The 24,391-nt window shown below is 40.4% G+C and overlaps 1 protein-coding gene across 2 annotated transcripts in view; it reads right to left on the bottom strand.

Annotated features, from left to right (window-relative positions):
• dachc (dachshund c) overlaps positions 1 to 22,402 on the bottom strand; it is a 32,413-nt gene extending 10,011 nt beyond the window's left edge. Inside the window, exons 1-5 of one of the 2 annotated variants that reach the window (XM_032553979.1) lie at positions 21,277 to 22,402; positions 11,120 to 11,229; positions 7,293 to 7,403; positions 920 to 1,098; positions 70 to 190 (exon numbers count right to left, since the gene is read on the bottom strand). In XM_032553979.1, the coding sequence (XP_032409870.1) occupies positions 70 to 190; positions 920 to 1,098; positions 7,293 to 7,403; positions 11,120 to 11,229; positions 21,277 to 21,860 (1,105 nt within the window). In that variant the 5' untranslated portion in view covers positions 21,861 to 22,402. The remainder of the gene's footprint in view (positions 1 to 69; positions 191 to 919; positions 1,099 to 7,292; positions 7,404 to 11,119; positions 11,230 to 21,276) is intronic. The other variant, XM_032553980.1, reaches the window with a different exon arrangement.
• Between the last annotated feature and the right edge of the window lie 1,989 nt (positions 22,403 to 24,391).

Below are 24,391 nucleotides of genomic sequence, written 5' to 3'. Positions count from 1 at the left end.
GGCTCACACTTGAGACTCAAGCAACTCTTAAGTTGAACGCTGCAGCCGGTAACACAGGTGAGTACGTACGTGTTGTTTCTGCGGTGCGCTCGTTATGTAGCGGTGAACTGGACACGCTGCTGCTGTGATTGGATGACATCTGAGCTTCTTCCAGAGAAGGAGAAGGGGAAGGAGTGTCCTGTACTCGCTCCTAGCAAACAACAAAACATGAAAAGCTTGCAGGTGAACGAAGCGTGACTCACGCTTGATATTCAGACGTTGGGACGACAAAAGGAAGGGAAGAAATTTGGGCTGCCTGAAATATTGTTAACCTAGAAAATTGTTTTTTATGTAAGGCATAATAACACTACAACATAAAACTGCCATGACTTGGGAAAGTAAGAAAAACACAAAAACATGCATAACCACGTAACATAATTTTTATTTGTTGATTATCAGTCAGAATTGGTTTCCGGAAAGGCTGGAGTTTCTGCCAACTGATCTATAGCTGAAATTAGCTTTGTTTTATTTCACAATATTACAGGGCCAAAGCATCCCGCAAACCACTAAAGAAATTTATTTTTGCACAGAGGAAAGGCTTTAAAACTCTCCGCGATGTTTACAGGAAAAGCTTGCTCTAAACTCTCTTTGGGACCCAGTCATAAAAATAAGAGTCTGCATTGTTAAAACTGTGAAATCAGAGGCATGTTCCTGTAACTGATGCTGTAATAACGCCCTAAGGACTCGGCCCTTAGAGACTTCTACAACAAAAGAACTCCAATCTTTAAAGTAAAACATGAGATGAAGGGTTAAGAAAGCTGCAGTTTATTCGAGTACCTAAAATATTTCGAAGTGCAACAATTTCTATGTCGGTTTCTCAGATCAGACCACAAGCCATTAACCATCGAAGTCTGAGAGGTTGATGGGCATCTGGGCTCACCTTAATGACAGAGGTGGGAGCCCTGGCAGGTGGGTTGGCGTGGAGTTGCGCCACGTTGGCCATGCTGGCCAGCGTGCTCAGTCGGTTCATCTGGCCCATTGCCATGGAAACAGAGGCTGGCGCCAGGCTGCCAGGAATCAGAGGATGTGACATCATCATGAAGGGCAACTGGTCCAAAACTGAAGAAGAAAGAAAAAGAAGAAGACTGCAGTAAAACAACTCTGTATCTCTGTCCTTCCTCATTGTCATTTTTAAAAGCCATCAAGGCTGCAACGTCCGTGCAATCAACGTGAAAACGTTCCTTTTTAACTTGAAATCATTAGTAGGATCATGACATAAAGTTATTTCAGGTCATGTATTCCTAACAATATTTAACAAGTAGCTGAAAATATTTGTACCAGGCCGGCTAGAGAGCGTATTAAAGGATAAGTTGCAGTGGCTCGCGAAAGCATTCGCGCCCCTTGAACTTTTTCTCTTTTGATAACAATGAACAAAGTTCATTTGCTCATTGAGATTTCAAATGAGACCAACTCAAAGTACTACAGGACCATAATCTGAAAGGATAATAATAATAATAATAATAATAATAATAATAATAATAATAATAATAATAATAATAATAATAATAATAATAATAATACAATGATTATCGTTGTCAAAACATTTTGCAAAAAAGATTGAAAAAGTGTGAGCATTTGTTTTCAGTCTTTGTGAGTCAAAACTGGAGAATTGCCGTTCAGAACAATTATTACCACAAGTGTCTTTTGGTCATGTCTCTTCCAACATTTTAACCATGTTGCACATATATGATTACATGTTTTGTTCGTTGTGAAACTGCTGCTGTTGCTCAAACAAAATCAGACTGGATATAGAGTGTAATTTTCCAGTCATGCCACAGATTCAAACTTGTGTTCAGATACATTCTGATACATGTATGTGCTTCGATCTAAGTCATTAGAGCACTCGCAGTCAGCTTTTATCCTAAACGTTAACCTTTGACCCAGTCTCAAGTCTTTGCTGTGCCACCTCAACAAGCGTTTTTGCTTCTCAGTCTCTAGTGAAGAAATGTTTCCCCATAGCATGACGTTTCCACCACATTGTTTTAACAGAAGAATGCTGCCTTCAGGAACATGGTATTAATACATGGTAGTATTAATAGATTAATGGAGTGCAACAATCGTTAAGCCAATTAACAGTGGCTTTTTCCTTGCTATTTATTTCACATAGGCCATGTTTGTAGAGAACTAGATGGATACTTTGGCCTCCCACCTTTCTATAATGCTTTCTGAACTTCAAAAAGTGTTCTTTAAATTTAAATAAAACACTTTATAATATTCTATCAGCTCATAAAAACACAATAGTCACAATCCTGGGTGCAAAGTGTGTTCAGGCTGCAGGATATCATTTGCCTTTGAAAGGTTTATAAATCAGAAAATATTCAGAGTGTGCTGATTGATAAAATGATGAAAAACATGACATCTACTGATACCATTACTAATAACATTAATGCTAACGCTGAAATTAGAAATGGATCTTTGATAAATTTGTAATCAGTATTGATAGTAAAAGATTTTCTTATTCGTAGCAAGAGCAGACTTTACCTGAGTGGTGGCTCAAATCTATTAGGGCTTTAAATACTTTTTGAACATTTTATATAAGGGAATTGTAAAACATCTGGAATTTACAACTAAAAAAATTACGATGCTATTTTTCATTTTTCCATATCGCTCAACCCTAAATGATTCAATACATTTTTAGTAGTTGAAACTCAGCTCTTGTTATCTCTCCCAATCTGCTGCTCACAATCCTCTCTTTAGGACAAGCCTCCACTATCTCAAAACAAAATCCTTCCTCTCAACAGCACCCCAGTGGGTTGTTTCAGTCCCTCTATTCATGAAACAAACAATCCTGTTGAGTGGGGGGGGAGCAGGAGAGAGAAAATGACATAAATATTTATCATTTAATAAAAGGAGAAAAACAAAAACAAAAGAAACACGGGGAGGAAGTAGAACAAAAGAAGCTGATGGCAGTCTTGGTGCTGGGCCAGCAATGCATGCTGGGTAATTATAAACACAAAAGAAAAAATCTTGGACTCTATTCCGCACAATTGTCACAAATAATAGAACTAGAGGAAGCAAAAAAAAAAAAAAAGTTACAGAAAGACAGACACAAAAAAGCAAACGACACGGAAAAAAAAGCAGGCAAAGTAGGCTTTAAAGCATAAGGTGTTGACTTTTTGAGTTAGCCTCGCTAGACATATGTGTAGTGCTTTGTGCATTTTGGCAGATTAGTCTGTCACTTGCCCAGTCCATAAACTAATCCAAACAAAAGATCTGTCTGAATGGAGCTGAATAACCAGATGCTCTGACAATCAACTCGCAGCCAAATATTAAGCCTCGGTTTGGAGCCCAGAGCTCACTTCAGCCCCTCCGTCCAAACCCACAACCAACTAAAATTTCATTTGCGCTCTCATTCTGCCCCCCACACTTTCTCTCCCCATGTTTCATTAGAAAACATCAAAAGTCAAACTGCTTCTCTTATGTTTATCCAAACAAACCATTACTGTAAACAAACAGTTACTGTAAATTTCCCAGAAGATCTTGTTAAATGCAGAAATGGCTTCTCTCTGCTCTTCTGCAGCCCATAAGGTGTCCCACTCAGCAGTTGTGCGAGTGTGCGTGTGTGTAATCTGAGATGGCCTTTGTAGTGGTTGGAGCGCTGGTAGGGGCCCATCCTTCCCATAAGGCTGTGGGTGGCGGTACGGAAAAAAAACACACACCGTTTTTAGTCTGCGTGCATGCGTGTTTGTGTGTGTTTCCACTTGACTCTATCATTAACGGTGATTAAGCTTTACAGGTTTATAATGGCTGGTGGTAACCAAGCCACCAAACTGCACACAGATGCTGGCAGTCGTAACCGAGTGTATACAGTGGTAAACAAAGCTTAATGCCGGCGGTGTTTATCGTCAGGGCGCGAGGAGGAAAGCGCTTCAGATGAAGAGAGAGACCTTGATGCTAATGTAATTTTTGAAAAACGGGAGAATTTCAGTTTTGTTTTTTGGTTCTGTGCATGTTTCTCCTGAAGCTTCACGGTGTGCTCCACATGCTAGGTGTGCATGTCCCAGGTTAATAGCATATTCCGCACAGACCTCCGTAAGCCCTGTCATCTGTCTAAACACACTGATGTCGCTTTAACCTGTCGATAGCAGCGGGGGCGCGGTGAACCTGAGCTGTTTGCGTGAGCGCGTGTGTGCACGTGCACGTGCCCGTCACGCCATCGATTGTCTAGCGTTTGTCGTTTGCATTCAGGATGGTGAATTAGAGAAGACTATTGATTTGGCTTCGGCCTCTCATCTTATTCATCTCAATATCACCCAGACTCGCTTCTGTCCACTTTTGCCGCTACGACCCCTCGTATCAAAGCGAGGCCTGAGAGCAGTTAAGGGAAATGCTCTAATAACATATGAGTGAGACGTCATCAGCAGCCAAAGGGAGGAGATCCATAATTAAGTGATTCCCATTATGTGCATTGCATGACTATAGATTAGCATAGGATTGTAACTAATTATTATTGTAGTAATTGTTTACACAATATTAGAAATGAATTAAAATATATAAATGCAAATAAACAAATAGCTATTGCTTAAAATGCAATAACAAAGCATTCCTTTAGTGAATTTGAATCAGGCGAAGCTAAAACTATGACAGTGGAGGAGTTTTGGGTATAACTTATTTACACACAAAGGCGTATTAATCGTAAATACAAAATGTGTATATATTTTCTTGTACAGTTTTGGCTTAACTTCTGCTTTAAATAAGTTGTCTTTTCAGCAAACAACTTTCTTTTGGATTTGTATTCTCCAGTTAGCAATTTATTGATTAGTAAATTAGTTGACAATTATTTCAGTAATCGAGTCATCATGATTAATCCCATTAATCTTTTCAGCCCTACAATACTATTTACTAAGCTCTAAAATAAAGTTAAATTCTGTTTTATTACACTTCAGCTGCCAGAATAAATCAATGCTATATCAAACGTTGCCTACAGCGAGAATGTTTAACACTGACAGCATGTTTATATGCTGTGAATCTTATGGCTTGAACGATGTAGAGCTCATGGAAAAGTAGTAGGGATGCACCATTATGAAAATTTGGGCCGATATTGTTGTCCGATATTAATGTTGCTGATATGGTTGATAATTGATATATTTCACTATCATTTTGACACCACTAAGAAAAAAAGAGCCCAGAGGCAGAGGGCAACAAAATAAAAATAAATATTGGTTGTTCATATTGACTCAGTTTTATTTATTGGACAAATTCCGATATGTTAAAAAATATTGGCCGATATCAATGTTAGTGCTGATATATTGTGCATCCCAAAAAAATTAAATATTATATATATTAGATCAAAAAAGGATTTTTTTTGACAAAAGTTTCAGCCTACTGAAAGGTATTTCAGTAGGCTGTATAATAACCATGCAGTCAGTACTTGGAATGGGCTTCTTTAGTATGAATTACTGTGTAAATGCAGCATAAAAGTGATCAGTCTGTGGCTCTGGTGACTTCCTAAGGAAGCTCAAGTTTTTTCATCAGTGACCTTTATCATGCCTGCGTTGTGGGTTCTGGTGTCTCTCATCTTCCTTTTAACAATAGCCCACAGTTTCTCACTAAGGTTTAGGTCAGGTCAGTTTGCTGGCTTGTCAAGTACAGTAACTCGACGGTCATTAAAGCAAGTATTGGCACTTATGATAGTATGGGCAGGTACTAAGTCCTGACATTGAAAAAGTCCTGGCAAGACTATATGTCTTTAATTTGTTTTTGGCTGAGTCTGCATCCAGTCATTGAAGAAACAAAATACAGATGGGAAAGTATAAAATGTAAATACGTTCCAATGTAAAATACATTTGTTTTTCTCAGTAGCCTATTAGGTTTTGTAGTTTAAGAAATAAGAAAAAAAAAGTTTAGAAAGTACAACATTTCACCACTCTGTTTGCTTTTGTCACACTGATAAAGCAATACCAAATTTTTTAAGCTTGTGGAAATCTCTGAAGTTAGAAGCAATGACTCTCAAAGTTCCCGATTTTAATGAAACTATTTTTAGTATTCACATCTTCAAGATATTGGAAACAGATCAGTTTACATTGAGTCGTTCAATTGGTAATCAAGCTGGCGTGAACACTTGAGACCCTCTACTGTTTTCCTTTACTGTCCACTAAGCAGACAGTAAAGAAACAATTACATTTTCATTGCTTGATCTTTGGCCAATCGATGCCAAAGAATATAAATGATGCTCCTGGATTGGCTCCTTTGCAAACGCCAACATTGCACTCTTTAGCTTACCAGCTGAAGGTTGTTGATGTTGATCTATAGGACGAACCAGGGCTCTTCTGCCACACTGATAAGTACCGCTTCAGCCAAATTTTTCAAAACAGGCAATATTTCTTCAACTGAAGTGATCAGAAGTTGGCAAGACTCTCTGAATGTGGGGTTTCATGATCCCACAAGCCCCTGCTTTAGTGGAAGGAAATCCCATAGCAGTGATTCAGCTGCACCTGAGGCGCTCCTGTCAATAACTCTCCAACGTGCTGAGCTCCTCAAAAACAAGATACATTCAATGCAGTCCAAGTTATCAATTTGTTTTAATTGATTGAGTGATTTTGTTACTTTTATGATCTACTCTGTGTGTAAAGTCAAAAATGTCTGCGAGTCTGCACCAAGTGGTCAGCTATGTGAATAGTGATCCGTCAAAAAGACGGATGACAATCAGGTTTTTCCGCCACCAATGTAAAAAACCGTTCAAAGACAAACAATGTTCAGTTAACTTGACCCCGGGTTCATTCTGTGGTACTTTTACTCAGGTTCATCTTACTGTGTGACTCTCACAGGCCTCTGCCTCTCAGTTATTAGAGTCGACATGCTCTTGGTGTGATGATTAATACATAGGAATGATTTGTTGCCATAAAACTTGAGCCTGTCAACTGGAGAATCTATACTTTCACAAAACACAACTGAATCATGCTGAATATCACAAGGTCAGTAAGAAGCAGAACTTGCTTTGTAATTTCTAGCTGTTTGGACAACCTAATTTTTATCAGTAGAACTGGCACCTAGCTGAACTGCTTTGCTTTCTACTGTTTCATCAAAGGAAACAAAGAGGAGAGGCGATGTCACATCCTGGCCTTAATCAGCTCAATTCAGCGGCGCCACAGCTGCTCAATTTGTATTGACGGGGTATGACAGGTGTGTATCGACAACAACTGAGAAACGTGTTATACAGCCGTAATTACACATTTTGCACACACGGGTGGGCGTGTGTGTGTGTTTGTGGGCAGATAAGAAAAAAAAGAAAAGAAAAGAAAGTTACAGCTTACCCAGACCAGGGTTGTGGTCACCGTTCTCTCCGTTTGGCCCACTATGTTGCTGACTACTATGGTAACCCGCCATCGCCTCCAGCTTGATCTTTTTGGCCAGCGCAGAAAGATCTGAGAGAGAGAAACAGATATATAGCGAGAGGAGGAGAGAGGAGAGGGGAGGGCAAAGAAAGAAAGCAAAAAGAATCAATAAGAGCCAGATCAATGGCCCCCGGTGGAGGATTAGAGCAGTTGGTAGGCTGGAGGTTGTCAGGGGAAGACAGAGGCCAGCCATTCATTCTGACTGCACCGCTGCACCGGCCATTTAGCCTGCCAGGGAATCAGCAGAGATAGAAACAGGCCAAGACATTCATCTCACCCACACAACGCTATCACATCCCACAGCAGAGAGCGCAGAGCGACACCAAACAGCAGCAGGAGCTCCACCTTTAAACCACAGAGGCCCTCTTTGTCAGAATAAAAGAATCCGAAGCAGGAGACAGGAGGTGAAGATGCCTCTTAATAGAGGTGGTGCACTTTCGAATAATCTGTAATAGAGAGCGACAAAATGTGGCGAAGGGGGGGCCCAGGCACATTTTAATTTATGGTTTGAACCTCGGAGCGTAGCTTGACGGCCCCCCCCCACCGCTCCCCTTCAGAGCTGCCTTGAAAATAGAAAATTAAATATCTGTTGCGCTAATGCAGACAAACATGGTGAATTATTAAAGTCAGGACGAAGCACACAACTGTGCAAACACGAACGGTGGAAACACAAACAAGCTGTAAGTCTTAATTTCCTGATCATGGATACATCTAAACATTTGCAACCAAGTTAACCATTGTGTTCTTGATCCCGCCCCGTCCTCTCAGATAATAGACGTCTGCAGCGGACAGTTTGCTCTTCCCCTCTCATCTCCTTTTTCCCTCTCTTCCCTGCCCTCTCGTCCCCATCCCTTCTCCTTACTTTACCTTTTCAAATGTCAGCATCACAGCAGGACGTAAGCCACCGCGTTGCTGTGTGCGTGCGCACTCGCGAGCACATGAAGGCGAGAAACGGCGACTAAGGAGGGTGACATCAAAGATCTTTCCTGCCTTTTACGCTCAAATGTCCTCGCTTTCCCCATCTCCTTCTCCCCTCTCATGTGGCCAGTTCTAATCAGTGGCGCTGACATTGCCGCCGTGCCCTCTTCTTTGGTGGAAAAAAAGGCTCTTTTCTTTCCCCACTGAGAAAGATGCTCTCGAGCGTTCACGCAAAAACACACACACACGCACACAGTAGAGCACCTTTGAACAGTGAGAGGAAGCGGAGGCTAATAGAAAATGGCTTCTTTTGAGGCAGGGAATGAAAAGATCAGGTTTCAGTGAAGAGCACAAAGCCAAGGGCAACTTTGAGAGCAGTGAGGTGCCAACAATTACTTTTCTCTCCCTTTTCTCTGTGCTTTTCCAACACACACACACACACGCGCTGACACACAGAAGTTATAATAAACAAAAACACAAGCTGCATTGTGATAAACCATGGCAACAAAAAACTTACATTTAAATATTCTATTGTTTGAAAGGATGAAAAGTCATACATTTACTTATAACAACAACAAGGTTCAAATATAATTGTATGCAATTATATATCTAAAGTTCTACAGATAAGGATACTTACTCAACTTTGCACATTTTTTAAGTTGAGGAAACAAAGCCCACCAAGTTTGCAAGTTGTTTCTGATTTGTCAGCAGTCTGTATGCTAATTTTATTCATCAACTCACCGGTCGCCTCCCAGGTTCTCCACCCCTTTGTGCGATTGATGATGGGTAAAAATGTGTCATTATAAAAATAAAGAGTGAAAACCTCCTCAGTCTGTGTCATGTCTGTAGAAGCAGGGACGTCGAGGAACATGTTTTCTCTTGCAGCTAACATTAGAGCAGAATTTGAAATCTTTCAGAAGAATAACTTGTGCCGTAGCTTGCTGTTGATATGAGAGCTTGGTTAAAAAAAACTAATTTGAATGCTGTTGGACTGCTACACTGATTTATTAACTTTAGAGATATTTTGAAACTTTCTGTTAAGTATTTGAAGAGTTGCAGGCTCTTACCGGTATATTTCAAATGACGTGCATTAGTATATAGATTTCCTAATATGACCAGGTCTAATTTCTACTGTGACTAACTGCTAGACTTTCTAAAGAAAAAAGAATGTCAACATTTCTAGATTTACAAAAACGGTGAAATGAAAATCTTTTGCGTTTTTATAGTGTATTTAAGTGGCAGATATTAGACAGAATATTGAATTGCAATCACAATTGCAATGTCCATGTGTGCAGAACTGTAACTCCAACAGACTGCTTGGATACAATATTTGGTAGGCTATTAAATTTCAAGTGCCATGCATTAATTATAATATATCTGGCCTGTTAGTTGAACTTTCATTGCCCTTGATCCCCAGACATGATGCAGAGTTTAGTGGCTGAGGTAGTAAAGCTTATGGAGGCTGACTTTCTGATGATTTAGAAAAATTGATGCGGAATTTGAAGATATCTAAAATGTTCATTAAATTTATTTGACGTTAAAGTCATCTTCGCTGCACATTGAAGTAAACTCATAAAGTGCTGCTCTGTAATCTGTTAAAGGCACATCACAAAATATGGTAAAAGGCTATATTTTCATCTTCAACATATGTAGGTGTAAATGTATTTTAACTGTTTTTTGTTTTTTTAGACTTTCTTCTAAGTATTGGGTGATATAAGATTCTCACATAATGATAAACCTGAGGACAGATACCACAGTTTCATGATATATGAATATATCACAAATATACTGGCGTTACAACATCAGTGTGTGAAATATTCACACCACAACGGACTGTTTGGATCTCAATAATTGTTGTCTAATATATTCCAGGTGTTATAAGCATGTATTTTTCATGCCAATGTAATATTAAACCAGTTGGACAGAGTCTTACGGCAGCAGATGTTCACACAGGACGCTAATGACGCCGCCCAAATGCGAAAGGTCACGAGAAATGGAAGCAAAGATGATACGTAGGGAAAATAAGAAAACAGGCATATATGGCAACTGATATTGCCATTGCAATATTTACCAATGTAGAAAATTTCCTGTATTTCGCAATATAGATATCATAGGATTAGAAAAAAAATGCAATTTCAGTTTCTACCAATATCATGTAGGTCTAATTAAAATGATTTAATTGTTTTGTTTTTTTTTAACTGACAAGCACGGATTATCTGTGCTGCCTCTAAAACAACATATTTATTACAATCAATTGCCTATTTTACTATAGTTATTTTGAATTTCAATCACAGATTAGGTCAGAAATATCAGACCGCCATCATTGCAGAGTAAATAAGTATACCACGCTGATAAGAGCTGGTTGATTAGTCAGGCTGTCTACTGAGGTTGCCATCCAGCAGTCAGCTCCTTCACTGAAATGCAGATTGTAGCTTGATGTTTAGTAGCTTTCTTTAAGCCAGCTGATCTGCAGTGCACAGCATTAGCTTCAGAAAAAAGCTCAGGTCACCAACAGCAACATGCTTATTTTATTGTTATGTACTTTTTAATTACCAAATTTTTCTCAACTTATAAATACTATGAATAAAACAAGCACTCTTTTCATGCAAAAGCTTTGATGTGTCACTGATAGATTCATTACCCCAGTCAGACATGACAGAAATACTGTAACTGAGTACTGTTATTTTTTTCACTAATACTTTCCAAAATTTGGCATTTTTATTTTAAAAACAGAGTGATCAGTCAAGCTATTCTTTCCCCCATGCACTGATATTGTTTCCACAGCTCATGTATATAAAGCGTGAGCATGCTGAGGCATGGGTGGTCACCTGCAGGAGGCATGATCCCAGCGTGAATCAGACCGCCGTGAGACAGCATGTGGTGTGTCCCGCCCTCTGTCGCACTCTGCAGCCTCTTGGGCGGTCGTCCGGGCCTCGAGCTGTAGGCAGAAAAACACAGCGCTAGCGTTAGTCATTAGGCCGCTCTCCATGCTGGGACTGAGATGGGTGGCCCGGTTAGACTAAAGTGTCCTTCAAGTCTGTAAACCTCTGATCCTGCTGAAGTGTCAACAAGCAAAAACACTGAAACATGAGCGCCTCCAGGAAGGCTGCTGTACAGCAAATCTGACCTCCCGGTGGATACGAGCAAGCAGAAAAGGAGTTTCCCTATGGCCTCCATAAAGCACCTCATTACTGTTCAGCTTACTCATTCATTTGTTTGCTTATTAAATGCGCTCGCCCGCCTCCTTCCCCTTCAGTCCTCTCCTTGTTTAGCCGTTTGTTTCCCCTTTTTCTCCCCCCCGCACCGTCGTGTCACAAGTTTGCTTGACAACAGCTGTAAGTACAAGGCGAGACGCACACGGGTTCTTGTGCATTTGCGTGTGAGGCTCGACGGAGCCGGGCCGCGCTCGATCAATCCTGGAGGAAGTACGTGCAAAGCTGTCAGACATCACTCGGGCTCTGACTAAACGGTGTGAATGTCCTGACAGTGGAAATGACACGGGCCACATCAGGCCTAATGACAACCAGGGTACCTCATCTCCGTTTCACAGCAGCTTGACACAACAGCAATCTGTGCGTCTGTCTGAGGCTGCGTGATATTAAAAGACAGTGAGCAAAAGAAGGTGGAAGGAGGAGGAGGAAAACGACGGAGAAGGGGGTGAAACCTGAGTGAAGCGCGAAGTTAAAGAGGAGTAAAGTGAGACAGAAAGATGAAGAGGGACATAAAAAGTGAAAGTGCATAAAAGTTTTAAAAAAAGGTGCAAAAGAAAAGGGTGAGGAGGGGGAATAAGCAGAGATAGACTAGAAGCAGCAGCTTCCTAGCGTGGGGTGTCTTTGAGCAGATTTTAATTAGAATCTAATCCAGCCGTCATTAAGGCCCCATAAACGAAGCTGTCAGTCAGGAGATTAATGGCGCCTCATTTGCATGTTGCATATAATTCATCAATTACCCACCAGAAAGGACCAATCCCCTGTTGACACACCCACTGGCTGAGAGGGGGTAGATGAAGAGACACAAAAAGACAGGGAGAAAGAATGTGTAGCCACAAACTCTGGGAGAAAAAACAGGTAGCTGGAATGTGTAGGTGTGTGTTGGTGTGTGCGCGTGCATGGGTGTGTATGAAGTGTTCAAAGGTTAATTTGATGAGCCGATGAGCTCCACAGTTCCTGCCCTCGGTTTTAATGAGTTGTTATTATTGTCTCTTATTATAGGCCCAGACCGACTGGGATGTGACAGCTGACATCAGATATCTCACAGAAACACACACCCACACTCACGCCAAAAGGAGCACAGGGAGCGACATGCACACAGATGCATGTAAATATAGTGAGAGAAAAAAAAAAAAAGAAGCTAGAGAGTGAGCAACGAGAGATTTGTGGCTGGTTTTTGTAAAGCTTTGACCTCCCCCTCACAGTTTTAGTAGATTCCAATTCATCTTCGGAAAACTACAACTAAGAACGTTCAACATTTTTCTTTCCAGCTTCCCTGTTGTGATTGGTCAATATTTAACATGGAAAGTTTTGCTACTTTTAGCACAATTAGCGTGTCTGCCATTGGTAACAGTAAAATCCACCAATGGTAAAAATAACTGGCAGAAATGCACCAATCAGGTCTCTCCAGGCTGATACAGATTTTTATTTTTATTTTTATTTTTTTTAGGTCTGATCTGCTAATCCCAAACTTCACAAAATCAGATTTTTCTTTTATTTTAAGGTGAAAAGACAAAAGAGGAAAAAAAATGTGCAGCAGAATATAAGATGATTCACATTTATGTATCAAAACAATGCCTTTAATTGATTTCAATTAGAAATAAAAACTAGTCAAATCCGATATTTTGATGAGTGATCGGCTTACTGTGATACAAGCTATCTGAAGTTGGTTACTGGGCCAGTTTGTTCCTTTGATGAAACATCTCCAAACAAACAAATACCCCCTGGCAGCCGGCTTCTTTCTGCACCCAAATAAATCAGATGCAGATTAAGAAAAACTGCTAAATTAAAGTAATATTTTTCTAAAAACCTGAGATATAAAGAGAGTGTACGCTATGTCCTTTCCTATATTTTTCCCAAAAGTTACTTTGAATAATACTATGTATAAAAGTTGTTTAACAACTTAAGTTGTCTCGCCTTGCTATTCCTAGTAAACAGGCAAAAAGACTAAGTAAAACATCTTAGTATGGCTGAAAAGTCTTCCATAATAACTTTTCCATCAAAGCCTGTAGTGGTTAGCACAACATAATAACATTATTATGGCCAAATTTTGGGGGGAATCTAAAAAAATTTCAAAAGAAAAAAGGGAAAGACTGGGACACAGTTGTGACTACTTGTGAATGCGTGTGTGTGGTGTGTGTTTGTGTTGCTTAGAATTTCAAATATTTGTCTTCAGCATCACACTGAGCTCAACAAAAGCAGGAAATGTATTTTTGGGTTTCATGTTTGGAGGTAAAGCAACACAGTTGGACAGGAACTGATGTTGAAACATGTCAAATTCACACAAACACACACAGATGCAGAAGTGAAGATCAGCAGGGGGAAATAAAACGCACACAGATCAGAGCCTGCCTTGTTTTTTACTGCAGCCGCTTCCCTTTCCCTTACTACTGTTTATTTGCACTCACTAATTAATGGCCTCTCTAAGTGTGTGTGTGTATGTGTGTATGCCGGGGTGCGCATCGGCGTGTGTGTGTATGTGTTGTTGGTGGGTGGGTGAGTTGTCTGCGCCTTTGTATGTGTTGCATTTTTAAGGGGCATAAAGAACTGGAACCTAATTTTGTGTTTAGTCTGCAAGTACGTTGATACATCAAAGTGACCCACAGAGGGAGGTCTTATGTGTGTGTTGTGCATGCAGGGGTGTTTGTGTGTGTGTGAGAGGTTGGAGAGCACCGGTTCCCTGAGGTAGGATTAATGAAAAAGCCTTTCATGGAAAAGTCATCAAGCTGAGGGGATGGAATGAGGGAGAGAAGGGAGGGAAGTAGGGGGGGCTAGAAGAGAGAAAACAGTTCATTGTGTGTGGATGTGTGTGTGTATGTGTGTGTAGAGGAGGGGGTGTATGGCTTATGACCTCTTTGTCTCAAACTTTAATTAAAATCTCACCCAGACGTCCTCCTTCATGCCAACACTGTGGCCACACACACACACACCACACACACATTTTTTTTTTTTAGGGATAGGAAGGTAACCTGCACATCGAGTTCTGCCCTCAGAGCTTCTCCGGAGTGTGTTACCTGAAACATGAAACGCCAAACATGGCAGCTGGAGCTTAGCACAGGTGGAATAGAAACAAAAACACAACCAAGATGACAGATCTCTCTGCTCTTTGCACACACACACACCGCACACACACACAGAGAGTCAAGAAAAGTAATGAAAGAAGAGGAAGTGTTACAGTCAAAACAGTGGAACAGCTACTGGCTTGAAGGGACTGAGGTGGTGATAGGTAGCAGCTGTGTGTTTATGTGAGAGAACAGGGGGAGAGAAAAGGGAGAACTTGCTCAAACAGGATTTTGTTTGGAATACATTAGCAGCGGTTTACAGCTCCCATCCTTTCAATCTGTGTTTATCACACGGGCTTGTATTCGCAGTCACGGTCCGGTTTGATAAATCATAACGTCGACGCCGCTCGCAGGAAGACTTATGTTCCAGGTTGGAGAAAAGAGAAGGAGAGATTGATGTTGCGATAAATAAATTGAAAAAAAAAACAAACTTGATGCATCACTCTTATTAGCCTGTGTGATGATGTCGTGAAAGAAGCTAACACAGGACGTTTGATCGGGGCAAAAAATTCAGATCTCCTAAACCGATACTGTCGGGCATTCCTTCGCCGCATTCCAGGGTCAGGACGATGTCAGGACTGTGTGTATGCGTGTGTGCGTGCGTGCGTGCGTGCGTGCGTGCGTGCGGGCGTGGGTGTGTGTGTATGTGTGAAAGCATGTGTGTGCGCTTTCCATTAAAACCCGACACAAGAGAAGAGACGGAGAGGCCCTCTTTAGCTCATCGCGCTCGTCTCTATAAAACATCAAAAGAGCATTGAGGTTAAAGTTGAGTCAGACTTGAACGCATCTGAACTTGGATTCTGTCCCAACACTGCTGAACGTGACCACCCCCACACACAAACACACACACACACTCAGAACACCGACCGCAAAAAGTTGTGAGGCTAAACTTTGTCACCGAAAAACAAAGAAACGGTTCAAAGCTACTAGATTTTCACAGACATGAACATTTCCCTCCATCCATGGTAAAAGTCATGTAAAACACTTTCAAATAAAATTGTGTAAAATCCACAATTTCATCAGAGAAAGCATTTTTATCTGAGAAAAAACAAATAACAGTAGCACATTTATCAACACTCCTGCTGCTAACACTTTACATAAGTCTCTTTTGCCACCAGGACACCACGGTTGGCGCATACCGAGTAGATGGAAGGATCTTTGAACTTTGCACAATTTCTCTAGATCAGCCAGAGTCCTGGATCGTCTCTGCAGCTGATCCCATAAGTTTTCTGCAGGATTTAGGTCTGGGGACCAAGATGGCCACAGAAAAAAATAAATTTGAGTCTGGGGAATTGTTTTTCTGTGTTTATTTCGCCATATGTTTTGGATCACAATCCTGCTAATGACAACCCATTTGCAGTTTCCTGGCAGAGGCCACAGATATTTTTTTCCCCAATGGCCTGCTATTTCAAAGCTCTCATGATGCCATGCTTTCTAAAATAAGGTCCCACAGCCTCAAAGATCCTCCACCATACAGGGGGCATGAAGCACTTTTACATACAGTATAGACCAAAAGTTTGGACACACCTATTAATTCAATGAGTTTCCTTTATTTTCATGACTATTGACATTGTAGATTCACACTGAAGGCATCAAAACTATGAATAACACATGTGGAAATATGCACTAAACAAGAAAGTGTAAAACAACTGAAAATACCCCTTATATTATAGCTTCTTCAAAGTAGCAACCTTTTGCTGTGATTACTGCTTTGCACACACTCTGCATTTTCTTGATGAGCTTCAAGAGGTAGTCACCTGAAATGGTTTTCTCTTCATAGGTGTGCCCTGTCAGGTTAATAAGTGGGATTTCTTGCCTTATAAATAGTCATGAAAATAAAGAAAACCCATTGAATTAGAAAGGTGTGTCCAAACCTTTGGTCTGTACTGTATATGATGAATACACAGTAGGAGTGTAGCAGGTAAATTTTTTATGGATCCAAACTCGACTAAAAACCCACCTGTTTAGGATTGTATTTGAAACGTAATCAATTACAAATTTATTGATGGAACCTGACTTAATGTCGTGTTTTGATTGTTGACTTTATGTTGCATTGTGTTTCTGTGTTTGATATGATGTAAAGCACTTTGAAATGCCTTGATGCTGAAATATGCTATACAAATAAAATTTGATTGATTGATTGATTGATTGATTGATTGATTGATTGATTGATTGATTGATTGATTGATTGATTGATTGAATATGTTTCACACCACATTAGGATTTTACAACCTTTACATGTGGGATCCTTCTTTTCCACGGCCATTAGAATCTACAACAACTCTTTGAAGAAACTTGGATGAGTTACAAAGTTCATAAAGCATTTCTGAATTGAATTATGATGTTTGTAAAGCTCGAAAAGCTACAATATAGTTTGAATTGTTACCTTGGGTGTCTGAACTACTTCCTTCCATTGTTGATTCCATATGAGCATTTATTAACATCAATATATCTGGATATATAACTAAATATAATTAAAACGCAATTGTACCACTTCCTTTAACAACATTGCTGAAGAGACCTATTCAATAAGGAGCTAGGTCTAATTTTGGTGCACATTCTTCTGTATGTGAGTGACTGTATTCAGATAAATGTACTGCTAAAAAGACGATAAGGATAAGATGGTTATGATTTTTGAACAATATTTTATCTACACTTTATTGCAACAAATCCAGCGAAATATTGTGATAAAGTTTCAAGTCTGTCTCAGCCATCACTCACAGAAAGTCATGGACTACCAATCTCACGTTCCATAGAACAAATAAATTTAAGAAAATGAGCTAGAAATGAAAGAAATGTATCAATCTTGATTTTGTGCAAATCTTACTGCATTTTTATCTGTTTTAATGAAACTTTAACTTAAGTATGTCATGTGTAAAAGATTGACGAGCACAAATAGAGAACCCATGTGTTGCTCTTTAAATATTCTTCTGTAAAAAAACAAAACAAAGTGAGATCTTGCTCCTCGGTACATCAGAACATTTTAATGTAGCACATGGAGGGAAAGACTATTTTTAACACTGCATACATAATGCCTACACATACATGTCACGAATACACCCAGTTTGACCTGAGCGAGTTTGTTTGGTGTGCTCTCTCTCCAAATGGAGAATGAAACTATTCCTTTTGTGAGGGGCAGACAAGCAAAAGACGACGGATCGGGTTGCCTCCTACATGCCGTGTTCCCTCGGTGGAACTAATGTCATTTAGCGGTGAAGCCAGCAAAACACGCAGGCGTGACCGTGCGAGTTGGTGCGCGCCAGCAGACGGCGAGGAAAGAGGGTGTGTTTCTGTGCCACCTATGCATGAATTAGAACTGGAGCGGAGGGTGAAGTTGGCTCTTCTTCATTGTGTGATGAGTCAGTGGTCAGGCTGTGTTTGTGATTGTGTGTGTGTGAACATGGCAGGACAAAGAAAAGAAAGTAAAACAGTTATGAACAAAGACTTTGCTTCAATATTGAAAAAGTGAAGAAATACGAAATGGCCTGTGCTTGTTTACTGCTTTATCTAGTCCAGAGGACTGCAAAGCGCTTCACACTACGCTCTGACATTCACTGAGTGATTAAAGCAATGATTAAACAAGCACCCAAAAACATTTAGCAAAACTATCAGGCATCTCGACTGTGTCTCTTTCCAACCTTTATCCTGAACTGGAAAATAATAAGTGATGTGTGTCTTAATCAGTAACAGAAATCTGAGCGAGTTTGTCAAAAAGCCACATCATCATATTCTCGGGGACTCTTCTTGAAACTTTTAGGCTTTCCTTCCGTCTTTGACCCAAACCATTTTGAGTTCCACTTTTTTTATTTTACCTGCTACTGTATGTCTCCACACAAGGGATCACTTAAAAACTTCTAATGCACTCGGTGGGGTGGTGGCGGCGGAGGTGGGGATACTGATACTAATGGCTACCGCAGCACATTTGAAGCCCTCAGACAAAGAATCAGGCAAGTTGTTTGAAGATTTCAGACGAGTGATGTTTTCAGATCTCATTAACTAAAGGCTGTTTGAGTGTTGTGTGGATAATTAGAGACGGCAGCGGCTGTGTATTTTCGGGGGGTTGTATAACAACGCTCCCATTAACACCAGACACAGGAGACATCCCGCAGCAACCAGAAGAAGAAGAAGCATTCCGGATTTTTGTCTTGGTTGGAGGGCTGCAAAAGCTTAAGAGCAGGTGGTTAATCCACAAGTTAAGGCTTGTCTCCGAACTTCTTGCTTCGGTTTTGAAAAAGAGGAGAACGTTTACGGAAATAGGCAAAAGCTCCGCACGTCCTCCGCGTGTTCATCTGCGCACATCTTGATGCGGCCTCCATCCAAAGTTAATGGCAGGTGTAAATTGGATCATCCATGCTCCAAGTAGCAAGGATTAACCATCAAACAATATGAGTTCTCTAAACCAGAGATAATCCACACTCCTCTGGATTCAAGCTCACGCTGTCACGAGCATGTGGTCTGCACAGCAGCAGGCCGAGGCACCGGGAAGCCGCAAATCCCAGCCAATTTAGTCCCCTTTATCCAAACATCTCTGCGCCACGCTGGAACTGATGACCCATGCAGTTGGTCACCACCGGAGTTCTGCAAAACACCTCATTTACATAATCGCATCATAAATACAGAGAATTCATTTAATCATCTCCTCTGTTCTGATGCTCAGGGCTAAAGAGTGTTGATATGATAAGACAGCAAGTTATTAAGGAGGGAGAGAGGGAAGCAAGGAAGATGGGCGAAGGAGAGAAAGCGAAGGGGATCAGCGAGTGAGTGAGTGAGCTTGTCCTGATTTAAGCTGCCGCTTGGGGCCAAATGAAAATTAATTAATTTCTGTGAAGAATCAATTTCTCAGAATGACAGTGTCAGATTCAATGTGTGCAAGTGAGAGTGTGTCAAAGAGAGAGTGTGTCAGAGTGAGACAGAGATAACAGTAAGTGATAACATGACAAACTTTTGAGAGTAGGGCTTTTTTTTTTTTTTTTCTTATTAGGATTACAAAAATTCATTATCGCCAACATCACCGCAGCCATCAAGACGTTTATCATCCAATAAAATGGTAATTAGTTACAGGCCTGGAAGGAGAAGAAGTAAGGCAAGTAGGCATGGACCAGTTACCAGCATCAAGGTATGCTAATGTTTTAAAAAGTTACGCTCTCAAAACGGCAAAGATCTGCCCTCACACCGTTCCAAGGGGTTTAAAGTCCTTCTCATGAAATGACATGAAAGAAGCTGGTGTTGGAGAATGAAGCAACACCGTCTCTCCTCCATGTGCTGCTGTGCACTGCCGGCCAGCTGGCTGGTAGACGACACCTATAACTTTCCTTTAGGCCTCCTAGAAAGAGGTTTGTTTGGTTCAATTTCTCCTTGCAATAAAAAGTCATGGTGAGGAAATTTGTGGACTGTCACCCATCTTTCCTACTTAAGTTAAATCTGACTTGAAATTACAATCTGTAATGAAAATCAGCAAATAGATTCTCACGACAAGAACTGGTCAGTTTGAATAACTCTAATTATGCCTGCAAACACAATGTCATGATTGTTTAAGGTTCAGCTGTGTAGTTGCACTAGTGTTCACTAGTTGAAGCCAAAAAGAAAATGAGAATACATTTTCACTTTGTACCATTCACTATCATCACAATAAAAACCACTAAATATCCGAATGCAACTTCAAGTATTTTTCATCTATGTCCATCTGACAAGCTTTGGGATTTCTTTTAATTTTTTGGAAAGTGTCAAAAATGTTCCAAAGAAAATGAGGCGGAAGCTGAAATTCCCAGGTGTAACGCTACTTGGCAAGCTTTTGGATGGCGCTTGCAAAGCAGCCAATCCAGGAGCGCCATTCATTTGTCTTGCCGCTGATTGGTTGTTCCTACAAGAAGGGGGATGAGTGGATTTTAACTCCTGCAGTTCTGGTAAGACGGGTTTTCACTGTGCGTATATGAGAACATATTTGGTGTTTCCACTGTTAAAGTATAAGCATTTTTGAAGGGGCCCTTATGTATTCGCAGATGATAGCTTTGACCCCGGCTGTGACCCTTAATCCCGTGAGTATAGGGGGTCTACTGCTTTGAATGTAACGTTTGAAACTAATAGTAACAAAATAAAACGTTTGAAAACAAGTGTTCCTGAATATCTTTAAAACCAACTATAAATATGGAAGAAATTATATTTACAACTTTGACAATCAATATTATAAATTGAGTTTACAAGAGTACAAGAGTAAAATTGTTGCGATTTCATCAAGTTATATTGATTTTACATAAAGAGTGAATTTCAACCAACGTGATGCTACTGTGAGGATCTAATACTGGCCCATGCCTATTTCCAATGCATTTAATAAAACTGGCAGAAAATCATTTAACTGAACCTGGAGTCATTTATCTACTAATTCAACTTCCGAAGTACATCAAAACACATTTGTTGGCATCCTAACCTTTTATTTCCATTAACAGTAAGTGATAACAGGACAAACTTGGCCTTCAACGAGCCTCATTTCCATTAAAACTAGTGGGAACAGTTAGGCAAACTGGGGGTAAAGTGACATGTAATAAAACTTGAAAATGAGCACAAATAAGAACAGTAATTAAACTCATTATCTTTCAGCTTTTTAAAAGTGAGGTGAGTTAAAAATAAAAATAAACACTGCTGGACCAGTCGCACTTTAAACAACACCGGGATGAACCCTCCGTGTGTCCCCCGTCACCTCCACCTCCCCCAGCTCACCTTGCATTGGTGCAGTCGTTGAAGAGCGTCTCGAAGTCCTGCCTGGAGATGAGTTTGCACCGGTTCACCCCGGGCTGGATGGCTCCCAGCCCCCGCAGCACCCGGACCTGCTCCACGTTGCACACCACCGGACTAATGTCCAGCCGCTTCAGCTTGGTGTAGACGGTGTGGAGCCCGCCGACCAGGTGCTTGAGGAACACGTCGAAAGCCTGCGGCAGACAGATGAGCTCCGTGCCTTTGACCGTGAACGAGGCCAGCTTGGCACCTTTCACCTCCACCAGCTTGCACTCGTTGTTCTGCGGCGTGCTCTCCACGGGCGACGCGGTGGCGTACACGGGCTTGGCCCCGGCGGACAGCGGGGTTCCGCCGCCCTTCAGCGGGGTTCCGTTGGGCAGCAGGAGGTCCGCCCGGAACTGGTGAAGCAGCGCCGGGTGCGGCACCGGTGGAGCCGGGGAGGACGCGGCGGAGGTGGCGGCGGGTGGCGGAGAGTTGGTGGCCGGGGAGACGGAGCTGGGTACCGGGTGGTGACCGAGTGGAGCAGCGGGAAGCAGAGTCGGAGTGGCAGGAGTTGCCATGGTAGTCATTGTCGGCGAAAAAGAGTGCAAGTTAAAAAAAAAAAGCAAAAGTTCAAGTCAACTATTATGGAAAGTAAGTTTGGGAGCGTGTAGTGTGCATTGGGCGTCTCTGGGAAGAGAGGGGAATAAAAAGAGAAGAGAGGAGAGGAGACACGGTCCGTGTGTGGAAAGGAGTTCACATTATTGAATCAGAATGAGCGGAGGCTTGACTCGGTGGAGATGCTACTGTCAAATTATCATAAGGAGGAGGAGCCTGGGCTGATTCTTAGACAGTGAGAGACAGAAGAGGGGGAGAGAGAGCAAAGATTAGCCTACTTAAACTTTTGATAAGCTTATTTATGAGTGCTGAAAACACACCTTCACATTAAAGCCTCTGATGAGACTTGACATGCTTGTGGCATACAACCCGGGGTGTTTAAGTCATTTCTAGAGATCCTCTTAAATCTTTAAGATTAATTAATGCATCATGTTTGGAAGTAAAATGGATTACATTCTGAAAACTCACATCCATGTTTATGATGTAAAGACAATATGGCGCTCAAGAACTTAAATTAAAAGAAAAACAACAAAAATGGAAAAACAGTTTCGGTTTGTTGCAATTCGAAACAAGAATCTAATAATCAGTTGTTTTTTTCCCGCCAAATGCCAATTTATATTTTTTATGCACTACTCCATATGCTTAAGTTTTTTTCAATGATTACAAATCAGAAAAAGTAGCTGAGGAATAGTTTTGAATTCAACTGAAAATGAAAGATCTTCAATTCTACCCGTTTACTTATGAAAGCATTTGTCTCCGTCCCTTATCTAATAATTATTAATCTCCAAATTAATTACAGGATCTAAAAATAACCAAATGTGGTGTTATTTGCAATTTGGATCCAAGCAATAAATAGGAACAAACAAAATAAAGTTTTTCAGTATTTGACCTACCGATCACCAATTAGAACGGATCGAGAAAAATGTCCAAACTCTGGGCAAAGCACCTTGTTCTTTCTCTCACTTTTTGCCACTGTCACATGTTTTTAATGGTAATTATTCATTAGCAATGTGACTGGAATAAAGGCATATTTCAAATGCATTTCCTGCTGATAATAGTGACACAATAAGTTATGAGGTTGTAGAGGCAGTTATATTTTTGCATAAAAGCACTACTTAAAAACTGTTTTTTGTATTTCCTCTGGTTATTTTTCTTCATAGTCAGAAACACATATGTATATTCACACGTATGTGAATGTACTATTATTGTTGTTTTCAAAAAAATGAAAACAATAATAATAATAATAATAATACAGACCTTTGGGCACTTAAATAACTTAAAAACAACATTATATGTAGGAGAAAACATAAGATACAGAAACCCTTCAGCTGTGAGTTTGACAATGAGGAACAGCAAAAACAAAAACAAGTCTATGATTTTAACTAAAATGTGCAGATTCATCATACTGTGATGATTTAAAAATGTCACAGTGTGAATATATAGACTATATATACGCTTGAAGTATGTTACACCTCAAGTGTATTTTCAGTTGCTTCTTCTTCTAGTTTGGGTTTTTATCTGCTGGAGCTTTTAAGCTTTCATTACTGGTCTTCCTGCCAACCTCGTTAATTACTGTATTTGTTTGTTCGGCCTGAGAATCGGATTCTCCTCGCTTAGAATGATAAAAACACCTCAAGTGTAACATACTTCAAGTGTTTCTCTCACTTGATTGTTTTCGCTTACTGTCTCTTAAAATAAGTGTTTCACATAAGGCCAGCATTTTTTTTAAATACAGAATCGTGATTATTGCCATATTGTTTGTTGCTTACATAACCAAGGGGAAGACTGACTTGACTGTTTTCCATCAGAACTTTGTGTAAAGCCACAAAAGGTCATTGCTAAAGAAGCTGGCTGATAAGAATGCTGTATCCACTGGAAAGTTTAGCGAAAGAAAAAAATGTGTTCACGTGAAGAAAGAGGAGAAACATTCAACTTGAGAGGATTTTGAAGAAAGCCAGAAAGGCAGAGGAGATTAGCAAGGTGTAAAATTGAACCAAAGACAAAGGCAGAGCCATTTTACCTCAGCTTAGGAGAAAAAGGACTGTAGTGTTGTTGTTGTTTTGTTTTTTTATCCTAATCCTACCGCTACGTTGGAGCACATAAGTACAAGCACATATTTGGCCCATTGAGAATTTTGTTTAAAAGAAATCTTTGTTTTTTTAATTAGTTTAATGCAGAATCTCAAGTTGGGCTTTCGTTAACTGTAGACCATCAAAATTAACACCACAAATGCCTGCTTCATACCACTTCGTGTGCAATGAATGCACATAAATGACTACATAAATGTTTTTCTTTTTCTTAAAATTGCTGATAAAGGTATTTTTTTATGATATTCAAATGTACTAATTGGACTTTATGTCTTTAGAAAATCTGACCAATCTGATTGAATAGGCATTAGGATTTAAGTTGTGAAAGTGTTTTGAAAAGATTACGAGAAGTTGATCAAAGATGGATTTGACCAGAATACTTTCGTCGGTCCGTGCGCTGTCACAGCCCACCTCTC

The sequence above is a fragment of the Xiphophorus hellerii genome, chromosome 22 (assembly GCF_003331165.1).
Source record: "Xiphophorus hellerii strain 12219 chromosome 22, Xiphophorus_hellerii-4.1, whole genome shotgun sequence".
Taxonomy (NCBI): Eukaryota; Metazoa; Chordata; class Actinopteri; order Cyprinodontiformes; family Poeciliidae; genus Xiphophorus; species Xiphophorus hellerii.
The sequence above is the reverse complement of the archived record's forward strand: the minus strand, read 5'-3'. Positions and strand labels throughout refer to the sequence as shown.